General features: G+C 42.4%; 1 protein-coding gene across 1 annotated transcript; it reads right to left on the bottom strand.

Moving 5' to 3' along the window:
• Positions 1-57: 57 nt before the first annotated feature.
• Positions 58-25,252, bottom strand: ETNK2 (ethanolamine kinase 2). The gene is made up of 8 exons (XM_060231387.1): positions 24,877-25,252; positions 15,134-15,393; positions 11,072-11,209; positions 7,632-7,777; positions 7,425-7,508; positions 5,938-6,131; positions 3,617-3,690; positions 58-2,086 (listed from the first exon to the last, which is right to left on the bottom strand). Exons 1-8 carry the CDS (start codon positions 25,174-25,176, stop codon positions 2,014-2,016), a joined length of 1,269 nt encoding a protein of 422 aa, XP_060087370.1. The 5' UTR covers positions 25,177-25,252; the 3' UTR covers positions 58-2,013.
• Between the last annotated feature and the right edge of the window lie 1,878 nt (positions 25,253-27,130).

Genomic DNA, 27,130 nt, shown 5'->3' with positions numbered 1-27,130 from the left:
ACTGCCTCACTTTTCATCCTTTTGTGGTGTTTTGATTTGGTTTTGTTTTTTAAACTAACAGAGGCTACCCCCCACTTGGGCTGAGGTAATTTCTAGGCGGTACTTAATGGCCTTTCCTGACAGCTGTTCTCCATCAGTACACCAGCCTGGAAAAGCCACAGGGAATCGGATCCTGAAAGCTGAAGCCTGAAAGTAAGGAAGTTAATTATAATAGCATGGCAATTAAAAGACTGCAGGAGGCTGTTTCTATCTTTGCTTCAAAATACATATTCAGTGAAAATTTGGTCACTGGGGATATTAAACCCCCTAGCAATACATGAGACAGTATAACTTTGGGTGCTCTTGATTCCATTCATAGCACAATAAAGAAAATAAAATTCCATGAAAAATACACACAGGTAATAAAAATGACATTTAGTAGATTCTGACAGCACAGACTCAGTCATATTAACCCAAGGATGGGGCACTTCCTTGCCCCAAGTTCCAGTGCACCCCCCATTTCATTTACTTTTCTCCACCCTCAAGGAAAGCAGAGTTTGACACAGCTGGCTGGGACTATGGTCCTCTTCTCATTTTGAATGGAGAACCTGCTGGAGAGGTGTGTGTGTGTGTGTAGATTTGGTCCTCTTTCTTAAGAAACCCAAGTGGCTTCCTTGTGAAACAGAGCACCATGTTAGTTGTTCATAGCTTATAAGGAATGCTTCAAGTTGACTCCAGCTTCTCAGAATCTAACAATAATAAATGAACCATGGGATCATCACTAGTCAGGGAAGAGCACATAGTTCTCCAAGCCTGTCTGCACTGCAGTTTACCCACAATGCTGGGCACACACTTCTGTTTACCCAGCAGTATGCAATCCTGGATCAAAAAAACTGTCACCCTATGCTTTGCTGGTATTGCTTGCTTCCTCTATCTTACTGGCAAGCATTTAGTTTATTACCCTTGTAAACTATCTTTTGAAAATCTCTCAGAGCAATGTGTAGCCATACATGTCAAAGTCTTAAAGTAGCATACTGACATAAACTTGGGGTACAGCTTGGGGTAGGCTGACCAGCTGCACACTGCAAACCAGCTAGAAGCCTAGCTTCATTAAGCTATGCAACCATTTCTGTACCCTGCAACAGTGGCAAACACAGAAGATGTGAGAGCAAGGCCTTCGCAAACTTGTCACTCACATGGCAACCATGGTAGCTGAACACTATGTCTGAGTCTGCATTTCCCTTGTATTAGGTTTCAACCACAACAGTTATCCTTTTCACAGTGGTACAAATAGTGTACAGTGCCCACTAAGATTCTCAAGCATGTACTGTGGATGCTGAATTAGCACAGGCAATCCCTTTACTAGTTAATGGTCCAGGAGATTGCTTCACTAGCTTACGACTCCAAATATTTCTTTAAGATGTATCCTTTATCACTTTAAAGAGACCAGTTTTGGTCCAAAATTGGTTTGGATAGTTTTAAGCTAGAACTGGGGGTGGGGGGCACTTACTGCCTGTATATGCAGAGAGTGGATTTGAGGAGTTCCTATGCATTCAGAAGGCTATCAGTCCTCCGGATAGCCCAAGATCACAGGAGCAGAATCCTGCATGTGCTTAAAATCTATGCCTGTCAGTTCTTCCCTTAACCATGGGACAAAGAAGATTCCATCCAGCTCTGACTTTTAAGGCTACATAAATCTCTCAGCCTCCACTCTTCAAGCCTGGAAGCACTTGAAACATTCCTTAATACTCCAGAATCCATGAATAAAATCTCTTGCCAGAAGTCATGTCCTAATATCACCTTCTGAAAGTAAATGTGGCAGGTGATCCTTTGGTGGCACAGCCACAGTCCAGGGGCTTGGTTTAATTTTTGCCTTCGCAGGTGTGATTTCCTTTTACATCCCAGTTTCATGATGTCTGACCTCTCAACCTTGAAGCAACTGCAGAAGAGACTGATCTCGGAGGACAGGGTGCTCTAGTCTGGAGAAAATAAGTATGGAATCTTGCAAACCAGAAGACTCTTTCCACTTTCACTTCACTTTGACATTCTGAGGGCTGTCACTACAGGTTTTGTTTTAAAGTACTGTTTAAATCTTATGTCTGCATACCTGTGGAACAACACAGAGAGAAAGACAGTTATTATATCTAATTACACAATGCTTCTTCCCAACATTACTTTTACTATGTTTTGTGATCATCAACATCATGTAGTAAAGACTCATTTATTATAGTATGTTAGTATATAATAAAGTATATTAGTATATAATCAAGACTTATATAGATTCACATGAACATCTGTACTTCATACTCCCATATTTCTGTCACACCACTCAACACACCATGTACACTTTAGTGTAATAACTAACAATTACTGCTGCCTCATGAACCCTCCCCATCAATTGCTCACACATCTGGTTGTTGTTCTAGTGGTGGGCAAACTCTAATTTACTCAGCCCAACTTTCTAATCTATCTTAACCCCCCTGCCAATAATAGAGTGATATCTGTATAATAATATGTATAACAACATAATAAAGTATGGACAGTGCTAAAGTCAACTCAATGCAACTATATAAAAACCACACCATTAGCCCATGCAACACGGTGGAGTCAAACAAGGCAAGTGGATAGCCAATATTATCAAGCATTACAATGAAGTGGAGAAAAATCATGAAGTGGATAGGAGAGGGATAGAAAACTAAGGAAAGGTCCCCTGTGCAAGCACCAGTTGTTTCCGACTCTGGGGTGCCTTTCACAACGTTTTCACAGCAAACTTTTTTACGGGGTGGTTTGCCATTGCCTTCCCCAGTCTTTTACACTTCCCCCCCAGCAAGCTGGGTACTCATTTTACTGACCTTGGAAGGATAGAAGGCTGAGTCAACCTTGGGCCGGCTACCTGAATTCAGCTTCCGCCAGAATTGAACTCAGGTCGTGAGCAGAGAGTTCAGACCACAGTACTGCTGCTTTACCACTCTGTGCCACGAGGCCAATAGAAAACTAAAGTAATAACTAAATAAATAGATTACCACTACATCTTGGCCGATGGCTGCTCTACCAATAGCAGGGCTACCTCTAAGAATCTAGCATGATTACCTCTAACCTTTAACCCTCCCCCCCCAACTATGACTTTTTCCAGCACACTAGCAACTCTACCACATTTGGTTTTAATACGATCCTTCATACTGCTGGCTACAAACATGTTAAAGGCCCCCCAACACAATGCCCATACGTGGAAGGAAGAATCAGAGCATGCTTGCAAAAGCAAGCTGCTATTTTACAATGTAAGGATATAGGCTGGAATTGCTTAATAACTGCTATAGAAATCTGATGCTCAAACAAGTTTTGAGAGGCTTTGTATGGAAGTTATGCCCTCTGACTGTGAAATGTTAGACTTATTGCTAGATGAACCCACTCTGGTGCTACTCATGATTAAACCCATAATTTTAAAAGAGTTTAATAGCACTGAAGATATTGCACTGATATCAGGCCTTCAAATCAATTAGGTGAAGAGATTCTCATGGACACTTCCATCTGCATTAAAGCATATTGTTCTTGAATCTCCTTTGTCCAGGGAGAAGTGACATCCCCAAGTCTACCTCCGTCTCCTTAGACCTTTTTCAACAAAGACAGTCACACTCACTTGGCAAAATTGAAATCTATGGTGGAGAATTGGGCTTGGATCAGGCCCCAGCAAGCCCACAGGAAATGGGATGCCTAGAACAGAAGATTAAAATATCAAGAACACAACAGTTGTGTTATGTGAGAGAGACAAAGTGAAAACTTAGGTCAAGGACAAACACTACATATTAAGAGCAGTATGGGTGGTTTGAAAGTGTTTTCATAGTATATACAGACACTCCTTTTCTGGGACCAAACTGATCTTTGAGAAAGTAGGCTTGGGCAGAGGCTCATTCCGCTGAACCAGGGAAAACTACAGCTGTGAAGAGTAACACTGGCCAGTGCCTATGGCATCACCAACACACATCCCCTCTTCCATTCAGTGAAGCCCATTTGCTGATGTTTACAATTTTTAAAATAAAAGCATAAAAATATATTTATAAAAACATGCAACAAAATTTCCCTCTAAGTGGACAGCCCATATGAAGCATGAGGACCTCTGTGAGGAGTCAGTTGTATTTCGAACATTAAGCTCAGAGAAGCCCTACTAGTCTTCACTTGTTCCTTCTGCGTGGTAGCAACTGATCATTGTACCCCACTTCTAAAGGAGTATGATCATCTTATGCCGACTATACATACTGTCACATCTTCTGTAGTTAAAAAGAAAACATTTGGCGGAGGTACAGTTTTTCATTCTGCTGTAGTGTTGTAGTAGAAAAAACAGCACACACCAAATTATCTGATTTGTACCACTACATATAGCATGCACAGGAACACAGATAAGCATATTCATCATGACATCCCTGGGAATTTAATTTAGTAATAAGACTGCATATAGGAAGACAGAATTGAGTTTATAAGTTTTGAGATTTCAAAAAATCTCCAGTGAGCTTTCCCATAACCACCAGTTTTGAAACATAGTACTGAAAAATAGAGACCCTTAATGTCTATTCTTTCTGTACTTCTACAATACCTTTCATATAAAAGGTATTTCACTGAGGATCTTTGTGAGATACTTGATTATTTTTCTAAAAAGAAAAAAGCCGGATTTGGTAAGTTAAGAAACCCTAGATACTTTATATCAGGACAAGTGGTTCATTGGATAATATAGATCTCCCTTTCTTCAGAATCTTAAATACACCAACTACCACATCTGCATGAACAGAAAATGTGCAGGCTATCTACAGATCCATCCCTACTTGGGATCCTCTTGAATGCCATATACATGTTTGCAGTCCTTTCCCACCTTTATGTGAGAACACCTCAAGGTGGCCTGTCAAAAGTGGGAGCGGAAGACTACCCACATTACTCCTCTTCTTCCCGGAAGAAGAACCAATGCCAGTTTTCCCTACTTGCCACAGTGCATAGCTCTCCTGCATCTGACATCTTTCCCTTGGGAATATTACCAGCTCAGGTTGAGACATGTTCTGGAATTCCTTATTTCCCAGGGATGCATGGCCCCGACTTGGATCATAATGATGGTGCATGAGGAGGGGGCTTAGAATTTCCTCCCACACCATTTTTCTGACCAGAAAAGGCCCTATAGAACTGCTATTTGATCTACTGGGGCTCCATACATATTGATGATATATGCATTGTATTTTCCAAATAGGGCAAACAGCAACTTCTTGGGGCAGTTTCTGGTCAAGCCACTTCTCCCCATGTGTTATGGTCCCAATCCCTTTTTTGGGCCTGTGTGCCTGAGAAGTGCTGAATTCCACAGCACATGTTGAAATCTGAAACATTCCTCGGGGAAATGCAATGTGTGGTCATACCCTGAGACGCCCTCAGGATATGAATTACTCAGGGATCCTCATGTGCTGTTCAGAAAGCAGGAACACAGATAAGCAAAAGAAACAGGAATACAACAAGAAGTGAGAATGAAAGAAGACAATGGGAAAGTGATGGCACAAAGAAACCATGACATTCCTGGGAACTTAATTTAGTAATAAGACTGCATATGGGCTAGGAAAGAATAAGAAAGGGATGCCACTGAAAGGTGGTTTGCCATTGCCTGCCTCTGTGTCACAACCTTGGTACTCTTGGTGGTCTCCCATCCCAAAACTAAACAGAGTTGACCCTACTTAGCTTCTGAGAACTGGCTGGCCTGGGCTATCCAGGTCAGAACAATATACAATAGGTTAGAGCAAAAGCACAGAGATCAAGTTGTAATAACAATGCTTTTCTATAGGTAGTGTAATGATGCAAACTGCTTACATTAATAAAAATATAGAACAGATCCTCCAGGTGACACAAATTGCACACCCTTCCTCCTACAGCCTCTGTAACTCAGGGAACTCTTTCCCTTTTTACCCACCCTTCCTTCATGATGCAAATACTCACTAAGGCAAATTGGTTTACTTGTACATAGAGGGTCTCTAGTTCTTCTTCAGACACAGATCCACTTCCTACTCTGTTTTTTCCTTTCTCTCCTGGCTCCTCCTGACTCATTTTCTTGTAGGCCTGTAGGTAATGCCTCAGCCACTGCAGCTGGATCTCCTTGCAAGGATACAGGCTGTAGTCCACTTCATTCAGCCCTGGGAACAGAAGTCAGGAGTTGCCAGAAAATGAGATGGGTAGCAAGGATGGCTCACCAGAGTGATAATGCAAGTCAGCTCAATCAATACAAGTCAGTTTGCCTCCCAGCAAATGACAGCCATTCTGTGACTTCACTCTTTCATTTTAAGGCTTGTCTGCACTGCTGAGTCATCACACTGAACTGATATTGATTGAACTGACATGTGTTGTTCAAGTTGCACAGCTTCTAAATGTGCAGGTACTAGGCTAAAATGTAAGCAGCAGAACTATTTGGAGAAGGAAAGGTTGACAGTCCCTTGAACCCAGACACTATGGTTGTGTATTGGGTAGAGTTAGCCCGTTCTTGAGTGCTCTCTTTCCCACCTGCTCCCCTATGCCTTTCTTCCTCTGCTTCACACAGTGATCACATAACAAGTAAGCCAGTTTTCCATCTGGTTAACATAGTTCTCGTTCTGGAGAACTGTCTGCACCAAATCCTGCAGGTTTTTTAAAAAAAGGTGTCTTCCAGTTTGACCCTGCTTAGTTTCTATGATCTATAAGGAACAGATGGTACAAGCAGGGATCGAAACAGACATGATTAGCCACACAATGATTTCCTGTATTATAAAAGCTCAGCTGGTACAGAATTAATGCTGAGACTGAGCTAATTACATGTAGGCCCTTTCAAAGGAGCTTGCTTTTACTCTGCCCTGTAAGCAGAAATCAGAGGAGGGAAACAATCTTGCAACAAACTCAAATTAGTGTTCAACTGTAAAGTACCCTATTTTGGTAAGGGTACTCTTTCTCCAGCAGTTTTTTTTTTTATCATGTAGCTGATAAGTTGTTGTTAATAACCTCTGGCAAAAAGGCAATTCCCTTTGATAGGACATTTCCTGTTCTTTACCTCCATGACAGGAAATGCTTCTGCTGACCAGTTGGCACCCTAATCATCTCCTGCTCTCTCCAATGCTCAGGGCTGCCAAATGGCTTGGAGGAAAAATGAGAAATGGGCACTTGAAGCATTTTACAGCGTGAAGAAAAACAATTTCCCATCAAGCTCAATTAAAGAGAGAAGGCATTTTTCTCTAGGCCTGCTAGTAATGCTAAAGGAGAGACTAATTTCAAACATGCAGGGCACCAATGATGGACCTCCAATAATAACTTTATCTAGTGGGTAACAAATACTGTAGGAACCCAAAGGTCTGCAAGATGACCCTCCTGCATTTGAAACCATCTTGGGACAATTAGGGTTACAGAAATAGAAGTTTCTCTCTTCAGACAAATAAAAGGGAGAAGAGGGGAGATCAGCTTACCTGCAAATTCATTAAAATGATTGCCAATGTCATATGCTTGATAGTTGTAACCTGTGTATTCATAATCTATAAAGTGGACATGACCTGAAAAAGCCAAGGCAGACAGCGTCGGAAAGGATTCTTCTAAAAGGGACAAAGGGGCTCCCCTTGCTTGTACACTTTAAATGTTCTTTCCAGTGTAAAAACCTTTGTGTATTTGTAACAAACCTTCTGCTTCGTTGTAGATTATGTTCTTGCTCAACAGATCATTGTGGCAGAACACTACTGGAGATCCAAGTTGAGAGAGATGCTCCTTCATCCAGCAAATCTCTTCTTCTAGCACTTTTAGACTGGGAACAGGCACTTCTTGAATGCTTGGGGAGAAGAGGGGGAAAAATGGTGCCATTTCATTTGCAGACAGTAACCATTAACATGCCTTGCAAATCTCACTAATAAAAAATGTATAGGTCATATCTGGGGGGGGACAGAAATGCTGATTCTGTATTATGTCCTCCCTAGCTATGTCCCCCCCTCCTGCCAGTTTCTCAAAAAACTTATGATTACAAGCAGGGCTTTTTTGGTAGAAAAAGTCCAGTAGGAACTCATTGGCATATTAGGGGACACCCTGATGTCACCATTGTTTTGCACAGAGCTTTTAAAGGGAAAAAAGTACAGCAGGGACTCATTTGCATATTAGGCCACACCCCTGATGCCAAGCCAGCTGGAACTGCGTTCCTGTGCATTCCTGCTCAAAAAAAAGCCCTGATTACAAGACAAAATATCTGAGGAAACAAGAATTCTGTATCTCTTATAAATTATGTTTACATTTCTTCTCTCATATACCAATTAGATCAGTCCTTCTCTCTCTGCCCCTTCTTTCTGCAACCAAATCGCTTAAGACCAAAACAATACTAAACCTTTGTACTCAAGCATTATGTTCAACCTATTTTCATGGGTGACTGAGCTACATCTACTTTTACTGATTTCACTGAACACATTTACTGCTCTTTGGACAATGCAGTGCTTTGGCCTCCTATTCCCACCCATGATATATGTAGAACAGCCAAAAGTAGCACTGGAACAGATGGCTGCACTGCATTAAAACCATGTAAACCAGACCTGCGTAAGAACAATGTTCCAAATTAAGTCTGTTCACTTCAGCATGCACTGGAGAATATTCATTTATTTATTTATTCAATTTATATCCCACCCTCCCCGCTAAAGCAGGCTCAGGGCAGTGGAATATAAAACCACATTGAGATATAAAAAGATACAAAAAACATAAAACTGTTTCAAGTGATATAATGATCTTTAAAATTTTCTCTTTGTTGTTCCAGCTGGATGTTCAATAGAAAGATCTATTTTAGGTTAATGTTCAAGGGAGTCCAGTTGTTTCGGAGTCTGTTGTAGCCTATGATCTTAATTTACAAATGCCTGGTGAAAGAGCGCCGTCTTACAGGCCCTGCAGAACTGTGTGAGCTCTCGCAGGGCCCTAACTTCCTCAGGGAGCTTGTTCCACCAGCATGGGGCTACAACAGAAAAGGCCCTGGCTCTAGTTGTCATGAGCCTGGCCTCTTTAAGGCCAGGGATTGAGAGCAGATTTTGTGACCCTGACCGAAGTGCTCTCCGGGGAACATGTGGGGAAAGGTGGGCCCTAAGGTATGCAGGTCCCTGGCCATACAGGGCTTTAAAGGTAAGAACCAGCACCTTGAAACAAACCAGGTATTCGATGGGCAACCAGTGCAGTGCTTTCAGCACAGGTTGAATGTGCTCCTGCAAGGGAAGGTCCATTAACAGCCTGGCTACAGAATTCTACACTAGTTGAAGCTTCCGGGTTTGAGACAAGGGCAGCCCCATGTAGAGGGCATTACAGTAATCCAATTTCGAGGTGACGGTGGCATGAATCACTGTCACCAAGTCATTGCGTTTGAGGTAGGGGACCAACTGCCTTATCAGTCGAATAAACTAGATAGAAATTGTTATTAGAAGCACCTCTAAGTATGAAATGCTGCCCCTGTGCCATAAGACAAGGATGCATTTTTGGATGTCAGTAATAATGTCAAAAGACTTCTGGACTGCCATGTCAGAAGTATAATATGTATTTCTATTTCAGAGATGCAGGAGACACTAGTGCGGGGGTGTCAAACTCATTTGTTAGGAGGGCTGGATCTGACATAAATGGAATTTTGTGAGGCTGGGCCGTGTGTGTCATAAAATGTAATGTCAGATAGCAGATATATAAACTTTATAAAGGACAAAGGCAAACACAATTAAAGATATTATTTTTAACTTAAAATATAAACATGCTTAAAACCCTTGCAATATTTTGTTTAAAATGGAAAGGTGAGGGTATAGTGGGATTTGGCAATGCGATTTTTAAAATAAAGCATCAAGAAAAAGCACAAGGATCACAGCAGAAACTAAAAATATAAAATGCTCTCAGCCTGGGAAAACATGAAATGGCTGGGGCATTGCAAGCTCCCCCCCCCCCCCCAGGTCTACTCAGATTGGCAATGGCTCTCAGTGTAATATTCCCCTTTGGCTGTGGGGTCCCAGGTTAGCACACTTACTAGATACGAGTTCTCAATTCTATTTAGCAGAGACAAAGCTGGCTCAAAGCATCAACCCTTTATTTGCAAGGACACAACTCTGGGAAGCATGAGGAACGCTGAAGTGAAATTGAGCTCCACTCCACTGAAACACACTGCAGCACAGACAAAGTTGCAAGGAAAACATGGAATGGATTTTCCATTAAGGTCTCTGAGCCCACATTTTCTTTGCAGCTTTGCTCCTGCTGTAGCCAGCAAAGGCAAGCAGAGAATTTTGGCAGCCTTGGCGCTTCAAAGGGTGAGGGGATAGGAGGGGGATGGGAGAAAAGAGCCCGGCAGGCCTGATGAAAGCCCTAGACAGGCTGGTTCTAGCCTGCAGGCTGGACATTTGACACACCTGCACTAGTGGAAGCACTTCCACAAGAAGCCCCAACAGATATATATTCTAGCCTTTCCATAATCAAGTTTGAGTCCAAATACACTTCCTATTATATAGCACAATTTTTAAGATTAATGATAAAGAAAATGAAATTGTTAAGGTATCGGAAGAAGTGTGCTTGCACATGAAAGTTCATACCTTGAATAAAACTTTGTTGGTCTTACAGGTGCCACTGGACTCAAACTTTGTTCTGCTGCTTCAGACCAACACGGCTACCCACCTGAATCTTTCATCATCAAATGTTCATGCTTTTTATAAAGCCTCCATCTGTAACCTCTTCAGTTTTTAAATTCATATGCTAATCAAGAACCTAATCATACCACCACCTCAGCCCTCAAGACATTGTTTATTTTGAGCCTGAACTGCTAAATCACATGGCTTCAAAGCAAAAAAGGAAACTAACCCTTGCTTTTGGCAGAATAACCCTGACAACTCACAGGGTTGAAAAAATCACAATCATGTTGAAAAGGAAAAATCTTGTGAACTTTCAGCAGCAAAGGTGAGGAAGAAGTCCACAATGGTTTTGGCTGTTTCCTAAATGCTAATAAGTTCTCTCTTTACTCACAGCTGGGCAGGATGCCCTGTAGCCCATGTATAAAATATGTAAAACTAAAGAAAATTTATTAAAGTTGTTGAGTAACCAATTCCTTCACTAGAGATTGGCATTTGGCTTTCTTTACCTGGAATTCAGTGTCTTTCTAGAAAACTCTGCTTTCACAAGGTTAAAGTACTTGTACAGTCGCTGCCACAGGCAAGGCTTGGGGAGACTCCCATTGGTGTGAATCCTGTGCATCTGAGCCATTTCCTGGGCTACCAGCCTAAAAGGAAATCAAAAATATATATATTCAGTGGTTATTTGTAAAAAAAATTCTTTGCTGTTGTTTCCACTGCAAGAAACTGGAAGACAGCAGTTAAAACTGATCGAGTTTTTCAACTGAAATGTCCATTCTGAAAGTCCAGCATGCTGTGTGTAAACTCTGTCACCTAAGTGCTTTTATGATTGCGACTGTGAAACAAACCTAAAAGTTTCTTAGTTAAATATCTGTAAATTGGATCTGCTCCACAGATGTCAGTGAAAAGATAGTAATTTACTTCTCTCTTCCCCTACCCTCATGCAGCTAACAGAGAACACCATACTGGTGAACGCTCTGGAAACAGGTCACTGCACTGCCATGTAGGCTGTAGTAATTTTGTCAAAAGAAAAGGCATTCTGCAAAAGAAACACAGCTCCTGACTTTAGCATGCAGGGACTTCTGATTCCATTCCAAATGGGTAAAAGAAGAAAAGGTGCTATCTAAATATGATAAATCCTGCTCTGGTTAAAGTATCATAACATGATGCCAACTGGCAGCATCTACATCAGCACCTTTGGACAAGACTGCAGTTTACTGGACTCTGGAATATTAGTTCATTGGAGAACTGGAGGGAGAACCATTTTTCAGTAGATAATTAAGCCAACAACCCATGATTGCCTTCCTCCCTACAATAGATGTTTAGGGTCAAATTGCTTTCCTCCCTAAAAGAGATGTGTACAGTCACATCTTTTGAAATGTAGACTTTCCTGTAAAATGTGGAACTCCCACTAACACAGCCCAAACTTGACAACACTTTCTGTGGTGCCTTCAGTCTTATTTGGATGCCCACTGGAATTGTGCTTGCTACACCACACCAGTTTGGTGTAGTGGTTAAGTGAGTGGACCCTTATCTGGGAGAATCAGGTTTGATTCCCCACTCCTCCACTTGCAGCTGCTGGAATGGCCTTGAGTCAGCCATAGCTCTCATAGGAGTTGTCCTGGAAAGGGCAGCTGCTATGAGAGCTCTCTCAGCCCTACCCACCTCACAGGTTGGCCGTTGTGGTGGTGGTGGGGAAGGTAAGAGAAGATTGTGACTGCTTTGAGATTCAGAGTGTAGGGCAGGATATAAATCCAGTATCTTCTATTATACAGCACAACTTTTAAGGTTAATTATGAACAAATTGGAATTGTTCAGATTTTCTATTCCTTGGCTCCATCATCAACCAAAAGGGACACTACATCCAAGAAGTCAGGAAAGGGCAGCCACAAAGGAGCTAGAAAAGATCTTTAAGTGTATGGATGTTTCACTGGTCACTGGTGACTAAGATTGTTAATTCATGTCATAGTTTTCCCTGTTACTATGTATGGGTGTGAACCCTGGATATTGAAGAAAGCTGATGGGAAGAAAGTAGATACCTTTGAAACAGTATTGGAGGAAACTTCTACAGATACCATGGACCACCAAAAAGACAAATAACCACGCTATGGTCCAAATCAAGCCTGAAGTCTCGCTAGAAGCTAAAATGGCTAAACTGAGGCTTTCATACTTTGGTCACATTATAAGAAGCCAAGAGTCACAGGAAAAGACATTGATGCTAGGCAGGGCTTTCTTTGTAGAAAAAGCCCAGCAGGAACTAATTTGCATATTAGGCCACACCCCTGACACCAAGCCAGCCAGAACTGCATTCCTGCTCAAAAAAAGCCCTGATGCTAGGAAAAGTTAAAGGCAGCAGTAAAAGAGGAAAAACCAACATTAGATGGATTGACTCAATAAAAGAAGCTATGGCCTTCAGTTTGCAATACCTGAGAATGGCCACTAATGATAGGACATTAATTCATAGAGTCACCTTAAGTCAGAAGTGACTTGACAGCACTTCACACACACATACACAATATAGCAGGAAGGTAGGGAAGGTGGGGAAATTATCACTGGAATTTGGATTCTAAGGTGTTACTGAATATGGCAAGTAAAAAAAGTGCCATGCTAAACAGGGTTAAATCTTTCTAAGACCACAGACTTCAATGGATTGTGAGGGGTGTAACTTGCTGAGGTCTGCACTATTAGTGTCCTGCTGACTCTGGTAGGGTTCTTTGAAAGCAATACATTTATTCAGCAGAACACGCTCTGCTAACACTGAGGTTTGGCACACATTATCATAAGTGACAGAAGCCAGAATGCTAATATATCAAAGGTCATTTTTTTCTTGTTCTCTCTATCATTGAGAACAGCAAAAGGACACACACAGCAATTGAGTGGTCACTGCTCTCTGGTCAAGGCCATTGCTACATCTTCTGTTTGCTCAACAGGAGTACCAGTAGACCATAGTCTAGATAGGTCAGTGTCCCTGAAATGGCCAGAGGGAGTTCATTTGGAAAACTCTGACCAAGCAGAAGAAACTGCTGCTATCCTCTCTCTAAAGCAGCAATGCATTGCTGTTGCCTTCCTGTCACCTGTTCCAACAACAGTTTGTTATTGGCCAGAATGTGTGGGTCCAGTTGGAATCATGGAATTGAGACATTTAGAACCATCTCTCAAGAGTTCAGTTTCTATTTCAATCAATCTTTCTTCTGCTAATATTGAATGTTAAAGATTTAAACAATTAAGAACTGGATTATGATCCAAATGGTAACAAAGGTAGTTAAAACTGATGGGAAGATTATTGCTTTCATTTAAAATTTCAGACATCACTAGTACTTGATTTGTGGCCGGTTGATTATAAGCAAGCAACAAATAGCAGAAACAAAATCATATAGGATCAATATTAATAGGTTCTGTAAACTTATTACTCAAGACACTTGCCTGGTCCATAATAATGAGATCTGACAATCTGTTATATTTTTGGAAGTCAGGAATCAGACAGTTAACTTCTACTTTCTACAGATATTTCAAAGGCTATCAGCAGGCAGAATTGCAAATTGACTGGAGCAAAAGTATTCCATTTACAAAGGGCAAGTATTTGAGAAATGCTTCATTTTGTAAATGTGTTAAGGATACAATCTTCAAGATTATCAACCAGTGGCACTTAACACCTATAAAGTAAAAAATTATTAATAGGAGAGGGCTTATTTTGCTAGAATCATGACCCAAAAGATATTTTTTTCCATGTCCTGCACAGCTGTTTAAGAATTCAAGTCATTTGACAGTAAGAGTATGAAATCATCAAATCACTCTAAAATGTTACTGCTTAATTCAGTTTATGGCTATAATATGTTTACCAAATTTAGCATCATTTGTTCTCAGAGAAGCAAAATTAGACTCCCGAAACAAAATGGAAGTCTGAAAAATCTCATCAATGAAAACAGCTGTACAATGTGTGGGAATTCCTCAAAATGGAGAATTTTCTTGCACCAGATCAAAGAAACAATGTGCCTAGCTAATTCTGTATATTTCCTTCTAAAGTGAAAGCCAGAGCATGGTGAACAGCCAATACGGAGTAATGGTTTAAGTGTCAGATAGAACTGTCATGAATTATACCTCACAGGACTGTTGCAATGATCAATGGGAAGAGGAGACTCAGTACTCCCACACTGAGTAAGACAGAAATTTACAGATTAATAGAACAACTAAAAATAACCCCCAAATTTTACCTCAGTATTTACTTACTGAAGCTTCATTTTACTTAAAATAAAGAAACATCACCTTTCAGCTGAGCCTGTTAGGTTCACAGAGATATGGTGCTAGAAGAATTAAGACCATCTTGAATCAACAGAATGTTCTGCTATTATCAAAATTAATTATCACATTACAATTGAGGAGCTGGGGAAGGGGGTGCACAGCAAATGAGGACTTTGTTGTGCTAATGTGGAAGTCTAAGCAGAGCAAAACTAGAAGCACAGGAAAGTCCTAGGTACAATATCTCAAGCACCCTCAGCTTTGATAGTGGTCAGAATTATTCATCTATTTAGGGAGAGAATATGGTACAAAAACCTCTCCCACCTCACACACACCTGAATATCTGTGGTTGATGCACATGTTCGGGTCCAAGCGCCTTCCCCTGCACAAATTCATAGCAATAGCCATTTTCGAAGGTGCAGTACAGACTGGGGGCACAACCATGATCTTGAAGCACTTGGAAATTCCTCAGCTCATTAGCTCGGTCCACAATAAGTTCCGTCTTCCGGCCATAGACTCGCACCAGGACCGCATCCCTCATGTTCTCATCTGTGTAACAAGCCATGAGCTTGTTGGTAATACCATCAGTGAAGAGCTTGGTTGAGGAATGAAGAAACAGAAGATAGTTAGCTGGTAGTGCTGTGACAACCTTTATTGCTGTCAAGGACAACATTCATTTAACTAGCCAGAAAATATTCCAGATTTAATAATGGAAAACCTGCCGATTCTTTGTTGTAAGAGGGACTGTAGTTATGACCTTGTAAATCTAGTACTAATATCACAGACTTCAGGGCTGGAAAATACAAGGAAGTAGGTTGCTGTAGCAATCACAAGTATATTATTAGGGGAAAAGGAGCTGTGTTCCATGCAACTAAGCTGAACACATGAAAGAACAGGAGAGCAATAATAATGTGACCATATTTAAGCAGCATGACCATGCATGAATCACCCTGTTTCTTCATTGCCAGAGTGGCTGCTAGAGGAACATCAATGCAACAATCATCGCTGGCCATGAAGACATGCTTTGGCTGCAGTGTCTGTGGTGAAGATGTTGCACCTCACATCTGCTTCACACACAATATTTTTGCTTTAAAGATATAATCCACTACCACTGGTTACAACCTCACATCTGCCAAATGCTTAAAGGGTCTTAAGCAAGCCACTGGTTTTCAGTCAGCTAGCTCCAATACAGGGATAAACAGTACTGACCTAGTTTACAAGGTTGTTGTGAGGATTACAGTATATTAAATACTTCAAATACTTTAAAAGTACACCCACTATATAAATTGGTGAATGCTATACTATTATTTTGATCTCAATGCAGCAATATATATATGAAGTATGGTATATGTTTATTTTTCCATTAATACTCTGCTTCACACATCAAACTTGTTAGAGCCAGATCTCTGAATCACTTTGCTCCCACTGATACCAAGAAATTCTTTCTGGTGTTTCAGTCCCTAAACACAAGCACTGGTCACCCACAGCTACTCCCCTGGTTCAAACAATGTCCTTGCCTTTCTTAACATCTTCCTTTGGTTGTGCAGCTAGTCCTAATGCTATCTGTTTTAAGTAGTTTTGCCACATTTTCTATGTTGCTGCTTCCTAAGACCATTTAAGTGTGGCAAATTTAGCTCCATCCATTTCATGAGAAGACTGTTACCTGGAACATGTAGGGAAGACTGGAAGCCAGGACATAGTATTTCTTAGGACAACCCAATTACATTCTGTGTTAATAACCTTTTTTGAGGTTGTGTCCTGGCATTAAAACATGGTTCTGAGATGGAGCTCAGGGCAGCTCAGATTTCAGGGAAAGAGATAAGACCTGCATTGTGAACTCTTAGACACTGTTTAGAGACATTCTTTTTTGTTAGCAGCAGGATCAACAGTGGAGCAGCTATGAGAAGAAGTGGGATGCTAAAGCCAGTCCATTTAGCAGGGCTGAATACAAAGAAGAGTTTTAATGTCACTCTAGCATGTTTTTGCCCCCTGATGATCACAGAGACAATGCAAGTCTAATTCAAATATAAGAACTTCAAGGACCAACAAAATGAGAAATTAGGTTTTTAAAAACTTGAAACCCAGTCTGGCTTTAGAACATTCTAATGCTTACTGTGCCTAGGTAGCATTTCAGACTAATTATAAGTGCTGGGAAAGAAAAGGTGGGCAAACCAAGGACTAGTTCACAAAACCACTCTGCCTATGGCCAGTCACTTCACACCCCCATCCCATTCTTGACAACATCATGCTTGTGGAGGATCACCTGAATAGTTTGCTGTGAGCAAAAATCAGAGCTTGATCAAATGTATACATTCTGCAACCAGGAAGGGGTCTGTGACTCAGTGGCAGAGCATCTACTTGGCATGCAAAAGGTCCTATATTCAATCCTTAGCACCACCAGTTAAAAGGATCAGTGAGCAGGTGATGTGAAAGACCTCAGCCTGAGACCCTGGAAAGCCACTGCCAGTCCAAGCAGACAATCTGACCTTGAATGACCAATGGTCTGATACAGTATTAGGCAGCTTCATGTATTCAAGCAGGGAGGAGAGCATTAAAAGAGGAAACAGGTAGAGGGGACATGATTACATATTTGTTTGCACCAACATTATTATAAATGCCAACAACAAAAACTGCATATGGATGAATTGTTTCAAAGATATGTTTATTGAACATGAGTAGTATGAATCAGATGTGGTGGAGAATTCTTCAAAGCAGTGCATATATCTTACATCATTCAGAGAACCATCCCTGAATTATGGCAGAGTTTGGCTTTACACAAACAACTTGAGTTCCAGAGGCATAAAAAAGCAGGGGGTGGGGCGGCACTGGAGATGTCTCGGACAAGGACATCCCTGCCTTTGTTTCGATGGTTCCCCACAGAGGGTTTTGTTCTGGCCTCTGTCTGACATGGATGGCTATCCCAGCATACGGAATTCTTCCTTCAGTTCCCATTAAATTATTAAAAATTCTTACATTCAACAGCCCCTTTTTCACCATGTCCATAACACTATGGTTAGGAAGTCAACATGTGATCCTTGGGGATTTTTTAGATAGGCTGTGATGGAAACCTTATCAGCAGATAGTTTGGGGGGGGGGGGGTAAGGTATCAACAGCTGTCAAAATACACAACAAAAGTGCCTATGAGAAGAGGTAACAATGCACTGTAGGTGCCCCCAGGCCATTCTAACACCAACTGCTTTGGCCTTAATGAAAGCTACCTACATTTTAAGGGAAACAGACACAATGATTATAACTGCCAGTGCAGGAATCAGGTTTTCATTTGAGCCACACGCACCAAAGAGCTGTTTTCAGTGTCTGCATGGGCTCAGTCCCCAGAAGACAAAAATTCAAAAATCCATATATATCTTTGTTCCTCTCCAGCATGACAAAGACGAACACATGAGGTTGCCTGTTACTGAACCAGAAGACTGATCTATCACAGTTAGGACTGTCTACTCAGACCAGCAGCAGCTTTCAATAGTCTCAGACAGAAGTCTTTCACCATCACCTACTACTAGAATTTTTAACTACCATGGATCAAATCTGGAACCTTCTTCATGAAAGCAAATGTTCTACCAATGAGCCACAGTCCCTCCCCCCTGGACATGAACAGACAAGGCTACGCAAATTAAAAATCATGCCCTTTGTATGCATTCCTGCAACTGTTCTTCTGCAATACCCACATTATGATGACCTGAGTTCTGGCTTTGTTTTAAACTTCTGTTTGCTATAAAGCTTACCAAGAGCTTTTACTGTGGGTTTTAATAGGATTACTGATATTTATTCCCCTTGCATGCCAAGACATAAGTTTTAGCAGCTTAACTATCAGTCCCCAATTGCCCTATGTAAATATGACTGAACAACCTGCACCCCTGCTATCCTAGAAGAAAATGTTTGTTCTCACAGGGTGACATTGGAGTCTCAGACAGTATATCTATACCGTTTAATTTCCACCTTTTGTCCCAATACTGTTTGGAAAAGAGCCAGTTTGGTGTAGTGGTTCTCCTCTTATCTGGGAGAATCAGGTTTGATTCCCCACTCCTTCATATGCACCTACTGGAGTGACCCTGAATCAGTCATAACTCTCTCAGAGCTGTTCTGCTCAAGAGCAGTTTCTGTCACAGCTCTCTCAGCCCCACCTACCTCACAGGGTGTCTGTTGTGGGGAGGTGAAGGGAAAGGAGATTGTAAGCCTCTCTGAGACTCCTTCTGGTAGTGGGGGGTGGGGTATAAATCCAAGCTCCTCCTCTTCTTCATTTGCTGATTATAAAACAGCCCTCTAGATCTAGCTAGCTGTATGGTTAACCTCAAACACAGTAGCTGCTGCTCTTTAAAATTTGACTTTTCAGATTTCTGTTCTCTCTGTCCCCTAATATTTTTAGAAACCAATAAATGTACAGCTACCAGTACTTAGATTGCGTTTTGTCAGTAATCACTGTGTAGGAGAGCCAGTTTGGTGTAGTGGTTAAGTGTGCGGACTCTTATCTGGGAGAACCGGGTTTGATTCCCCACTCCTCCACTTGCACCTGCTAGCATGGCCTTGGGTCAGCCATAGCTCTGGCAGAGGTTGTCCTTGAAAGGGCAGCTGCTGTGAGAGCCCTCTCCAGCCCCACCCACCTCACAGGGTGTCTGTTGTGGGGGAGGAAGGTAAAGGAGATTGTGAACTGCTCTGAGACTCTTCAGAGTGGAGGGAGGAATATAAATCCAATATCTACATAATCCCTGTCCTTGCCTCAAATTCACATGCATCTTTCTTTGCCCCTCATAAGACGACCATGCCTTCTAACCGATGGCATCCCCAGACCCGGCTATCAGAGCTCCAGGTATGTGGGAGTCCATCCATTAAAGTCACCTATCTCAGATGATTTTCTATTTCTTTTTATTACTCCCACAGGAGACAGAATGTTGACTAGTTCATGCCTCCTGGCCTAATACTGCAGTGGTGCAGGTGCTCATCCTTTTCTTCAGGTAGTCTGGTGTGAAGTAGGAGTCCTGAACACTACAGTAGGCAGAAGAAACCATGCCTGAAGGTTTAGTGTTCAAGAGTCTTGTTTTCTCTGGCCTCTGAAGATGGACATCTAGCTCACAGAGCTGTAAGTGGGAAAGGAGATTTGCTAGGATGTACCTGCCACTGCTTTCAGATCCCTTAACTGTCATAAATCTGCTGTGCCTTGATTACATCTGTCAGGCAATCTAAACAGAAACTCTGACACAGTCAACTTGTGGGTATGGCATTATCCGTTACAAGCTTAAGCCTGTGAACTCTGACTGTGGCATTCAGCCTTTCACTTTCCAATTAGCTTTGTCTTTCCCCTCACTTGTTTTAGTAACATTAGTTCTGTCCCCCCCACAACACACATAACACTACTTTACTGAGACAGCTTCAGCATCCTGGCAACCATAGGGCTGAGCCAGAGCTGCAGAAATAGGCCTGTCCATTTTTCTACCCTTAGCAATGTTTTCAGCGATGGATAGACAGAAGAGAAGGTGGGGGCCATTTGAAAGCCTGGCAATTTGTTGGAAATATAGTTAACAAGAAGCAAGAGGCTGAGAACAGATTGCTTCCCTCCAAACTCCTAGGACATTGCCCTACTCCATTCCCCAAGTTGCTGTAGGGAAAAAGGAGAGAAGAAAAGCACACCTTCACTTTCTTTGAGCCTGACCATGCTGGGGAATGGCTGTTTTCCACAGACACACAGACATGAAGTGTTTGGCATGCATAGATGGGCAGAGCTCTAAAGAACTTATGGTCTAATTTTAGCCCTTTCTTTCCTGGCTCTCTGCAGATGACCTTTACCATTAATTTTCACTCTGCTTTTTCTGTCTAATTATACTCAACAATTTATAAATTTGTAATGATCCTTCTGCCACCAACTCCCCATGCTTGCTGAGAATCCACTTGCTTAGGGCACCAAGCCAAACTGGAAGAGCTCAAAATGTAACCAATTCCACTTGTCCACAGTAACATATGCATGCAGGCTTTGGAGCCCCCTACAGGTAAGAGTTGCTCCTCTCTCTCTTTCCATGGGGAATTTAGGGAAAGAGAGAGCCTCCAAAAGGTACCTTCTTAGTGGTAGCTATGACTTCAGTGAGCCCAACACTGCTATGGGACTGATATGTGATCAGTTTTACTTCAGTATTAAATTGAAACTGGAAGATCCAAGCAGCAATGCTTCAAATGCTTGCAAGACAACAAAGGCAGTTTTAAAGTACAATATTAGAGCTTTTCTTCTTTGGAGCAAAAGTTTGGACAGAATAAGAACATAAGATAAGCCATGTTGGATCAGGCCAATGGCCCATCTAGTTCAACACTCTATGTCACACAGTGGCCAAAAAATTTATATACACACACACACACTGTGGCTAATAGCCACTGATGGACCTCTGCTCCATATTTTTATCTAACCCCCTCTTGAAGCTGCTATGCTTGTAGCTGCTACCACCTCCTGTGGCAGCGAATTCCAAATGTTAATCACCCTTTGGGTGAAGTACCTTCTTTTATCCGTTCTAACCCGACTGCTCAGCAATTTCATTGAATGCCCACGAGTTCTTGTATTGTGAGAAAGGGAGAAAAGTACTTCTTTCTCTACTTTCTCCATCCCATGCATAATCTTGTAAACCTCTATCATATCACCCTGCAGTCGATGTTTCTCCAACTTTCTCCATCCCATGCATAATCTTGTAAACCTCTATCATGTCACCCTGCAGTCGACGATTCTCCAAGCTAAAGAGCCCCAAGCGTTTTAACCTTTCTTCATAGGGAAAGTGTTCCAAACCTTTAATCATTCTAGTTGCCCTTTTCTGCACTTTTTCCAATGCTATAATATCCTTTCTGAGGTGCGGTGACCAGAATTGCACACAGTATTCCAAATGAGACCGCACCATCGATTTATACAGGGGCATTATGATACTGGCTGATTTGTTTTCAATTCCCTTCCTAATAATTCCTAGCATGGCGTGGGCCTTTTTTATTGCAATCGCACACTGTCTTGACATTTTCAGTGAGTTATCTACCACGACTCCAAGATCTCTCTCTTGGTCGGTCTCTGCCAGTTCACACCCCATCAACTTGTATTTGTAGCTGGGATTCTTGGCCCCAATGTGCATTACTTTGCACTTGGCCACATTGGACCTCATCTGCCACATTGACGCCCACTCACCCAGTCTCAACAGATCCCTTTGGAGTGCCTCACAATCCTCTCTGGTTCTCACCACCCTGAACAATTTAGTGTCATCTTCAAACTTGGCCACTTCACTGCTTACTCTCAACTCCAAATCATTTATGAACAAGTTAACGAGCATGGGACCCAGTACTGAGCCCTGCGGCACTCCACTGCTTACCGTCTTCCACTGCGAAGACTGCCAATTTATACTCACTCTCTGCTTCCTATTAATTAGCCAGTTTTTGATCCACAAGAGGACCTGTCCTTTTACTCCATGACTCTCGAGCTTACTAAGGAGCCTTTGATGAGGAACTTTATCAAAAGCTTTCTGGAAGTCAAGGTAAACAATATCGGGTCTCCTTTGTCCACGTGTTTGTTCACCCCCTCAAAGAACTGTAACAGGTTAGTGAGGCAAGATCTTCCCTTGCAGAACCCGTGCTGAGTCTTCCTCAATAACTTGTATTCATCAATGTGCCTACTCATTCTGTCCTTGATAATGGTTTCTACCAACTTTCCCGGTATTGAAGTCAGACTGATTGGCCTGTTCATGTCAAAGGCAGCATTCTCCACAATCCCTTTACTCAATGCAAGAGAGTAACGGAGAGTTGTTATTTTTCTTCTTCGCATGGAAGCAAAACAAAACTGTGAGGCAAGAATTAAATTTAACTGAAAAGTACATCACCTCTTTAACAAAGGAATAGAGTACTGCTGTTGTAATTGTGAATCCCCTGTAAATAGTGTAAGAACCAAGTCCCCTAGGAACTGACAGTGCCATCCACAGTAGAGTTGCCCTTTCTAAGACCACTGAAGTCAATGGGCTTAGAATGGTCTAACTGTACTTAGGATGATGCTGCCAGATGTTAAAATTAAGCACATTCAATGCCATTATGAAAGTATGCCAACGATTTCAGACAGAACTTGATTTACTCAGAAGCTAAGCAAACTACAGTTTAGGGCTTCAGATTATGAGGGGCCCTGAAATACCCCCACCCTTGTTACCATTTGTTGGTAAATGCTGTTGGGCTTCTTAAATTTGATGTTGTTTAGGGCACCAGCATGTCTTAATCTGGCCCTGATGTTAGAGGATTCATGTGGGACATTTCCATGGTCTCTTCAGCCCATGTCTGAAGCAAACCGAAGACCATTTTCCCCATCTTAACTGGGCAAATTGCACAGCACCCCCATTTTATTTAGAGATTCAGCATGCTGCAACTGAAGTCTTTATGCTCATCTGAGCAAAGCTGCACTTTGTGACTCAAGGCAAGAATGTGCCACTAAATCCTTTGAGCCAGGGACTGTGTGTTCTCCATGTAACAAAAGGGGGCTTTCATTCATTCAAAACTGTTTGCCTGCCCCAGTCAAAACAGTTACAGTAAATACATTTCCCAGATTTGCACTGCTTATACAATGGCAGCTGTTGCCACACAGAACTAGTGCATGGCTCCATATGCATGAATTACTGCAAGTTCTTTGTTCCAGTATACTTTAATATGAAGTACAAATGGGAGTCTTCCAAGACCTGCACTTCTATAGAACTGCTCTTTTTGGGATCTCAAAGCAGTCTATGGGCATAATTTTGTGGCAGCTTCTTGCTCTTTGGGGCTTGCTTTCATGCATTTGTAAGTACAGGAAACTACAGCAAACTCATTATTACTCGGGGGATGTGCCTGTATTATAGTTTGTTACAGCAAAACCAAAAAGGAGCCCTGTGGCTGTGCCCTCTTAAAACTTAGCAGGTTTATGGCAGAATAGACTTTTGTGAACTTGATCAGATGAGGACAGTTATCCCTAGGCAGCAATCAGGCGAAAAGGCACAGGTACAAGACATACCATCTGAGGATATCCATATAAAACTCAAGATTTTACCAAAACTGAAAAAGGAATCCTGTGACTACTTAAAAACTACATGTTTTTTGTGGCATATCCTTTGATAGACAAACCATTTATCAGATGCACAAAGTATGTCCTTATGCGGCAGACTATATATATGTGTAGAGAAACAAGAGTGTCAACAGTAATGCCATGAAACACAAACAGTATGGCTTTTAACTTTCTTGTGCAGAGATTTTTCAGGCATCTGACGAAGTCGCTTAGAAAGTCCACAAAGAAAAAAGCCCATTTTTGAGGTGCCACAAAATGCCTTTTTTAATGCCCTATTACTGTCAAGGGGACAAGTGGATGGGGCTACATTGACCTAGGATAAAAACATGTTGATTCTGTGTTGACAGGGAGGATAAAAACATGTTGATTCAGTTTTCACACATGTGAAAACTGAAGCAACAGAAAAGAGAACTTTAGCTTGGCTATAAAGAGGCTGCAACTGCCAACCCTCTCAACAGTAAGCACTGGTTCCCATTGTCTCATGCATAAACCTCCTACTAAATAGGCACCATGCTTAAACTGAAGCACAGTGCTTTGTATACAACTTGTTTACTTATGAATCAGTTTATTGTGACCACTTCACGATCTCCGAGGGGGAACACTGGAGGAGTTTAAGGTTGTGTTTGGAAGCCACATGGGATAGAATGTGCAGCACCCTTATAATCCATGCCAACCAATCAGTCACCCTTCTGACCGCTGGAACAGATTCATTCTGACTGTACACACACGATGGTGCTATTGAGAGTCTTAATGGAAGGATGTAATGTACAGGGCACCTATGGAGGTTTTAAAAAAATATTAGGCGTGTGCCCAGTTCACCTCCATCTAGTATCAAGCCCAGTCTAGACTTGTTGAATGTTCTCCATTCATTCTCCACCCTCCATTCATTCTCCACCCTCCCTTCGGCCCTCCTCCTTTCAATTCATTTCCTTTGATTTCATACCCGCTCCTCCGAGCCCGGCCTCCCACCCGGCTAGCGCCAGGAGGGTGCTTGCAACAAACAGCCTGCAACGAAACTCTGTGCTTTGGTTGTACCTTGGTTTTAACTCGCGCTATCTCCCATTGTGGTCTCATCTTGCGGATCAGCTGCAGAGCCCCCGGCTGGACGTTCGTCTCATCCACCGCAATGCTGATACTCGGAATGGCAGGGTAGCTCGTGCAGACGTGCTGCTGCTCCTCCTCCGCTTCTTCCTCCTCCATGCCCCATGGGCAGTCTGAATACAAGTCTGCTCTCTCCAGGTGCGGGACAGAGTTAGGGGAAAGGAAGGCACGGCAAAACTGCCTCAGCCAGCAACTCCTCCCCTTCAGCAACGGGAGGCTTGCGAGGGCGCCCATGTGTAGGGGCTGGGAAAGGGCGGGGAGGGAGGAGCCAGCCCCGAGAGGAATCCATGAGTCACTCTTGCATCTCCTTCTTTTCTAGAGCAGAAGGATCTTATTGGAACACTCAGGACGGCCCGGATTGTGATGTCAGAGGGAGCGATCGCTCTCAATGGCCGCAGAGGCCGAGAGGCCAGCCTATCCTTGGAAGGCAGGATTTACTATATCGCGAAGAAAGATGCTCCAGTGGTCTAGGTTGCTGCTGCCACAGCCGGCCGGCGAAGTAAGGGGCGTGAGAGTTTCTTGATAGCAGTTGGTGTCTTGAGTTTCTTGACAGCAGCAATCGTAGGAGTTGAGTCTCCAAAAAACCCGCGAGGCTGCCTTTCCTCCCTAGGAAAAGAATGACCCATCAACAAGGCCTGAGTATTTAAGACGGCGGCTGTGATGGCTGATAGGCAGGAGGGGTGGGGACTGTGTTATTTGTGTACTTTTCGTGCTGCGTCTTCCAGTGTGATGCTGTAGAGGCCCATCCAGTTCAGCTAAAGGTAAATTGGTTCAGGATGAAATCAAAAGCTGGGGACCAGTCAAAATACCACAAAACAGACCAGGCAACTAAGCACTAGGTATGATGAGCAGGAATTCAATAGGTGCAGCTTATCCTAGCAAGGATTTGCAATGATGGGTGAAACTGTACCTGTCTAATCTCTGGCTGTCATGCAACTGTAAGACATAGAATAAAAGGTAGCTGTCAGTCTTGATTAAGGCAAATAATTTGGAATGCTCCCATTACATACTTCTGCCATTCAGTTTGTTCTACTAGACCATTTGAATGAAGAAGAAGATAATTGGATTTATGCCACAGAGTGCCAGAGCAGTTTGCAATCTCCTTTCCATTCCCCTCCCCACAACAGACACCCTGTGAGGTAGAGCTCTCCCATAACTGCTCTTGAGCAGAACAGCTCTGAGAGAACTTGCGGCTGATCCAAGATCACATCAGCAGGTGTGAAGGAGTGGGGATCAAACCCAGTTCTCTCAGATAAGAATCCCTGCACTTAACCACTACGTCAAGATGGCTAAGAATGATTCTTAGCTTAGCAATCACTTTTTTTCAAATAATTTCTGAACCTACCAATGTTACGTCTGGTAGTTTGACAAACAGAAACAAGACAGACCAAGCCTAATAAGAAATACGCTAAAATAAAGAGGATGTATAGCCCTACTTGGTGAGAATACAGATATAAGGACTGAATTAGATTAGCATATGTATTGAGATCAGAAACCAATATCCCTGTTAAATCCTGGAATTTTTTGTTCTTAGTTGGCATAATAGATTGGAATAGTGATTGTAATGAAATGAACAGTAGAATGTAATGCAGGGGTGAGGAGCCTCCATCCTGAGGTCCGTATATGGCTCTTGAGGTCACTTGGTGTGGCCCCCGGAGATTGCTGGACCGAACTGAGCCATGTGGCAGCCTCTCTGGGGCCTAGCTGGCCAGCAAGGGTCGTGGGGCCCAGCCACGCTGTGCAGCAGACTCCCTAGGGCCAGGCAGGGATCACAGGGCCCAGATATACTGCAGGGCCTGGAAAAGTTACTGTCACACACAAAAAAGCCCTGGACTTAGGCATTTGCCTAGGGTGGTGGGCTGGGTGTGTTTGTGTGCAAGATTAGGCTCTCCCCACATGACTTCTAATAGAAAACAATTATTTGTATTAATTTTGCTGGCCTGAATCATTCTCCCTCAGCGGAGCACTGTTTTTTAAGTTGATAATTTTTTATGGCCCGCAAATGATGTTATAAAAATCCATATGGCCCTTGGCAGAAAAAAGGTTCCCCAACCCTGATGTAATGTAATTTGGAATGGTATATTGGAATGTATGTCTCTGATCTGGTGACATAGGAGACATAACACTGCGCAACCAGTTCCCACACCTAAAGAAAAGGATGCTGTTAGTTACCTCCATGCTTGAGAGG

The sequence above is a fragment of the Heteronotia binoei genome, chromosome 2 (genome assembly GCF_032191835.1).
Source record: "Heteronotia binoei isolate CCM8104 ecotype False Entrance Well chromosome 2, APGP_CSIRO_Hbin_v1, whole genome shotgun sequence".
In the NCBI taxonomy this organism is placed as follows: Eukaryota; Metazoa; Chordata; class Lepidosauria; order Squamata; family Gekkonidae; genus Heteronotia; species Heteronotia binoei.
Note: the sequence above shows the minus strand (reverse complement) of the source record. Positions and strands in the feature narration are given on the sequence as shown.

Bases quoted from the DNA above. Each gene is read 5' to 3' on its own strand.
- ETNK2 (XM_060231387.1), bottom strand. From the start codon at position 25,176: ATGGGCGCCCTCGCAAGCCTCCCGTTGCTGAAGGGGAGGAGTTGCTGG. The intron at 15,394-24,876 runs GTACAACCAAAG...TCCTCAACCAAG, and splicing joins TAGCGCGAGTTAAAACCAAG to CTCTTCACTGATGGTATTAC. The intron at 7,778-11,071 runs GTAAAGAAAGCC...CTTCTCCCCAAG, and splicing joins AGAAAGACACTGAATTCCAG to CATTCAAGAAGTGCCTGTTC.